General features: G+C 40.4%; 1 protein-coding gene across 6 annotated transcripts in view; it reads left to right on the plus strand.

The window, feature by feature from the left end:
- Arnt (aryl hydrocarbon receptor nuclear translocator) overlaps positions 1 to 5,787 on the plus strand; it is a 68,263-nt gene that overhangs the window by 15,929 nt on the left and 46,547 nt on the right. For 5 of the 6 annotated variants that reach the window (XM_029537474.1, XM_029537475.1, XM_029537478.1 and 2 more), the window contains exons 2-3: positions 845 to 956; positions 4,558 to 4,602. In XM_029537474.1, coding sequence (XP_029393334.1) covers positions 845 to 956; positions 4,558 to 4,602 — 157 coding nt within the window. Of the gene's footprint in view, positions 1 to 844; positions 957 to 4,523; positions 4,603 to 5,787 lie in introns of those variants that run through there. The other variant, XM_029537480.1, reaches the window with a different exon arrangement.

Genomic DNA, 5,787 nt, shown 5'->3' on the forward strand with positions numbered 1-5,787 from the left:
TAGCTTAAACATTTCTCTCTCTCTCTCTCTCTCTCTCTCTCTCTCTCTCTCTCTTTCTTTCTTTCTTTCTTTCTTTCTTTCTTTCTTTCTTTCTCTTTCTTCAAGACAGGGTTTCTCTGTATAGCCCCTCTGGCTGTCCTGGAACTCGATCTAAAGACCAGGCTAACCTGGAACTAAGGGATCTGCCTCTCTTTGTCCCCCAAGTACTAGAATTAAAGGCATGTACTACCACTCTTGGCTTTTTGTGGGAATTTTGAATCAATTTCATGTAGCCTGGCTGGGGTGGCTCCAAATCCACTTTGTATAATAAGATGACTTTGAACTCTGTTTTATTTTATAATTTTTGAGACAGAGTTTCTCTGTGAAATTCTGGCTGTCCTGGAATTCTAGCTGTAGACCAGACTGGCAGACCAGGTCTGCCTGCCTCTGGCTCCTGAGTGCTGCTGGGATTAAAGATGAAAACCACCATTCCTGATTTTCCTCTTTCCAATCTTTCAAGTGTTGGAATCACAGATGTTTGCTACCAGGCTTGGCTTGAGCCAGCCTGCCTGCCCATGCGCCCTCCCTCCCTCCCTCCCTCCCTCCCTCCCTTCCTTCCTTCCTTCCTTCCTTCCTTTCATATTTAAATTGTATTTATTTACAAGGCTGTGGGATGTCACTGTGCATGTGTGGAGGTCTATGCAAGCTATGAGTCAGTTCTCTTTACGCCATGTGGGTGTGAAGTGTTGAGTTAAGGTCATCAGAGTTGGCAGCAAGGGGTTTTGATGACCCCTGGTGTGAGTATTTCTTTTAGCCAGCATCATGACATTGATTGTTGAATATGGACGATATTCTTTTTTGACAGAAATGACATCAGATGTACCATCGCTGGGTTCCACCATTGCTTCTGGAAACCCTGGACCTGGGATTCAAGGTGGAGGAGCTGTTGTACAGAGGTCTATTAAGCGACGATCAGGGTAAGTTTGAATGTACATCATCTATGGGTCTCTCTCGTACCATCAACTTTTGAGTTAGTTGCTGTTGGTTCTTGTTTATTCCTGACCACACTTTAATTAATTACTTACTGCACTGCTGTCACATAACTAACTCTTAGTCCCTGGATTATTCCTTATGCAGGTTCACTATTTTAAATACATTTCTTAAAAAAAATTTTTTTTGTATAATTTGAGTATAAATATAGCTGTAAAGAAAAAAAATGAAGACTGGAGAGATGGCTCAGTGGTTAAGAGCACTGAGGTCCTGAGTTCAATTCCCAGCACCCACATGGTGGCTCATAACCATCTGTAATAGAATCGGATGCCCTCTTCTGGTGTGTCTGAAGACAGCTACAGTGTGCTCATACATAAATAAATGTATCTTAAAGGAAAGAAAAAGATGAAATGGTCGCACCTATTACTTACCACTTTACTCTCGTCAGACCTCACTCACAGTACCTGTATTTCACGTAGAGTTTTGGCTTTTATTACTTATATCATTTTCACATATCTCACATAAAAATTTCTACACAGGTCAAAAATTGTTTTCTAGTATCTTTATTGATAAGCCTGTTTAAAAAACCAAACCAAACCAAACTTTTCTGGAAGGTAGAGGGCCTGTGGCAAAGAAGAGTTTCATTCACTGTTGGTAAAAACAAAACAAAACAAAAAACAACAAAAAAAAACCTGTTGGCTTTCCTTAAGCTCTGTTCTGCATTCTCAAAATCATTTTGTTAAGCTTATTTCTTTTTTAATTTATTAATACCTTCTTTGACTTAGAGTGCACAGTTCATTTAATTTCCAGTCTTTATTGAAGTTCCAGATTTGAGTGGCATTGAGGTATTAGTGCTAGTAGGCTCTGAAGGTAGATAGGAAAAGTTCCTAAAGTTCTCATAGTGATTATATTTATGTATAATATACAAGACAGAACGTGACAAAAGTAAGTGATACCTGAAGTCCTAGCAGCCATGGGGCTGAGTCAGGGTGGACTGTGAGACCACCCTGAGTTACATAGTGAGGGCTGAGACCACCCTGAGTTACATAGTGAGGGCTGAGTCAGGGTGGAGACTGTGAGTCCACCCTGAGTTACATAGTGGAACTCTATCTCAAAACAAAACTAAAAACAAATCAACTAAAAATACATAGAAACATTGCTTTTGGATGGTAAAGATTGAGAAAAGTTTTTAAAAGAAGTTTGCTTTAGGGCAGTGGTTCTCAACTTTTTTAATCCTGCGACCCTTTAATATAGTTTCTCATGTTGTGGTGACTCCCAACCATAAAATTATTTTAATTCTACTTAACTGTAATTTTGCTAGTGTTAATAATTGTAATGTAGGATATCAGATACGCAACTTCCAAAGGGGTCGTTGTGACCCACAGGTTGAGAACAGCTGCTTTAGGGCCTGTGAGGTAGCTTGTTATGAGCCTAGTTAGTGACCTTTGGCTGATTCGCAGAACCCACAAACAAGTAGAAGAAGAAAACTAACTCTACCCAATTGTCCTCTGACCTCTACAGGAGTGTGGTATCTATATGCACACACACTACTAAAGCACACAAAAACATTAAACTTAAAAATGAATGAATGAGGAAAAAAAAAAATGAACGAATGAGGAGCAACACATGATGGCTCGCAACCATTTGTAATGTGATATGGTGCCCTCTTCTGGCCTGCAGACATATTTGCAAGCAGAACGCTCAAAGAGCAGTCAACACTCTCTGAGCCTTCTCTCCAGCCCAAAGAGTGCATACTATTCTTCCGGAGAACCTGAATCCAGTTCCTAGCACCCATATCAGTGACTCACATCTGTGATCTAGTTTTGGGGATCTGACACCCCTTTTCTGGGTACCTCTATTTACGTGTGCATATATCCCTATACAGACACAAAATAAAATCATTTTAAAAATCATAAAAGATGCTCTCTTCAGTATTAAAAACAAATTTTAAGAAGTGTTTGCTTTTTTGTTTTTTAACAAAGTCTGTTTAATTGATTTTGTTATTTCGACATAGCTTTTTTGTAGACTCAGCTGGCCTGCTTTCATCCTGGTTTTACTTCCCAAGAACTCGGGAACAAAAACATGTGACTACCACACAGTTTCAGGCAGTCCTGCTGTGTAGCTATGTTGGTCTGGAATTCAGTATGTACACAAAGCTGGCCTCCCCATGTTCCAGGACTACAGTCAAGTGCCACTACATCTGGGTGTGGTGGCACACGTCTTTAAGGTCAGCCCTTTAGAGACAAAGGCAGTGTGGGTGGGAGGGCAGCTTGGTGTACACAGTGGTTTCTGGGACAGTCAGAGCTATGTAGAGAGACCCTGTCTCCAAACCCATCCTCATTCTCACTACTATATACATTAACATGCATTTATTTATTTACTCACTCTCTGTGTTTGTGTAGGTTAGAAAACAAGTTGTAGGAAATCTTTCTTTACCATTTGGATCCCAGGGATCCAATTTATGCCTGTAGGCTTGGTGGCAAGTTTTTTTTTTTTTTTTTAATTTGCTGAGTTATCTATCTCTCTGGCCTCTTGTTTTATAGTTGCAGTTGTCTGGGCTGAAAAGCTCCCTGAGGATGTTTTTTATTTTTACCACGTGTCCACACTATTTTGTGTGGCATGTGATCTTGCTTTCTTGCTTTCTTCTTTGACAGGATCTGGCTATGTAGCTTAAGCTGGCCTTGGATTTATCATCCTTTTGCTTCTACTTGATGAATACTTTGAGCTAAAGGTATGTGCCACCAAGGCTGGCCACTTAGTACAGTGACTTGAATATGGTGTATATTTTATTTTTAGACTAACAACTTTTTGTGTCTTCTTTCCTCTATATAATATTGCTTTGAACGATGTTTCAGAAAACTGATAACAAGGCTTAGATTAGACCATAAAAATGAAAAATAGATCTCAGGAATTTTCTGTTTTTCAGGCAGGGTCTCATGTAGCTCATCCTAACCTTGAACTCAATGGTATAACCAAGGTTGACCTTGCACTCCTGATCATCCTGCCACCACTTCCCATGTGGCAGGATTCCAGGTGTGTAGGTGTGTGCCACCATGTCTAGTTTTATGCTGTACTGGAGATTGAACCAGGGCTTCCTGACTCCTCAGCTGAGCTGCATTCTTAGACCCTGGGCGCTATTAATACTTGTATCTCTTGCTGGTTATGGTACTTGCCTCCTGTATGGAATCCCTGGTGGAGGGGGAGGGGATTGGTTTTGCTGCTGCTGCTCCCTCACTTCTTCATTTTTGCTTTTTGAAACAGGTTCTAATTATGTAGCCAAGGCTAGCCTAGAATTATTATGTATCTAAGGGTGGACTTGAACTCTAAGTACTCACTACAGTCTCTGGATGGTGGGGATATATATAGGCATGTTGACTACAGCTGTCTTTTATTGCCTAACTTTTTTGCCCAGTTGTAATACTATGAAAAGCATGTGTTATGGACATGTTTTCGTCTTGCTTCTGTCCTCTTTTCCTTCTATTCAGGTGAGTGTGTAGGCATCTTTTGTTAATGTGTTTTACTTTCTTATGATATTATCTTTACTATATTATCAGTAGACTTAGAATATCTTTTGTTGCCTTTCCCCAGGCTGGATTTTGATGATGAAGGAGAAGTGAACAGCAAATTTTTGAGGTAAGATTTTTAATTTTTTTCTTAAGAGACTTCTGATTAGTGGGGTGGAGGACTGGTTGGCTGGCTCAGTCGGTAACAGCACTCCTGCCAAGCATGATGGCCTGAGTTTGATACCCAAAGTCACTGATGAAGGAGAGAACTGACTGCTGTAAACACATGCTGGCTGAGGCATGAGCACCCATCACCCTCACAGATAACTAGATGTCATCAGATTAGCTTCACATCACCAGCTGGGAGGGAATGTAGCTTGGTAGGGTGCTTGCCTCCTGCACTTTGGGTTCAAGCCATAGTGCCAAAAAGATTATTTAAGTATGTTTATACTTCTTGCTTGCATTGTCCTAAAGAATATGCTTCATCCTAAAACTATGTTTTCCTACATCATAGGATGGTTTCAGGCATTTTATTATTTTTAGAGATAATACTTCAGAGAGAAGGGCACAGAAAATTTAAAAGACATTCTATAAGCCAGTCATCTGTTGATTCATGACTTAAGAGAAGTAGCACACTAGGGAGATTGCTCGGTGGTTAAGACCTTGGCGTTGCAAATCTAAGGCTAATAGTTCAGATCACCAAATCTCACATAAATTCCGAGTGGGTACAACAGCCTGCTTCCCGTCTTGGAAGGTGGAAACAGGAGAGCAAGCTGGCATGGGAGAATAATTTTATCTGCAACCTGTGAATTTGATTAAGAAATTCTGTCTAATTGAATAAAGTAGTAGAGTGATGCAGGAGGATTCCTGACGTTAACCTTGGACCCCTGCCTGTATGCGCACCCACATGTGGGAGTGCTGAGTTTGTTATGATTTTATTCCCATCTGTCCCATGAGCCCTGGGTGAGATTAAATGAGGCTGCCTCATCAAGTAAGGTAGAAGAGAGATGAAGGATTATTCTCTGCATCACCTTTGGGCCTTCACACTTGTTCACCCACACACGTGAGCACCCACATAGACCTGTGCCTATACCCATACAAACATGCATATACATACAAATGGAAAACGAAAAAAAGTTGATTAGTTTTCACAGGTCTATAAACTGACTGAATCTTGCTTGGGTTCATGGTAAGATTGTGCTCAGCCGCCTGGCCCATTAAAAGTTATTTATTTTCTTTCTTTCTTTCTTTCTTTCTTTCTTTCTTTCTTTCTTTCTTTCTTTCTTTCTCTCTCTCTCTCTCTCTCTCTCTCTCT

The sequence above is a fragment of the Mus pahari genome, chromosome 4, assembly GCF_900095145.1.
Source record: "Mus pahari chromosome 4, PAHARI_EIJ_v1.1, whole genome shotgun sequence".
Lineage (NCBI taxonomy): Eukaryota > Metazoa > Chordata > Mammalia > Rodentia > Muridae > Mus > Mus pahari.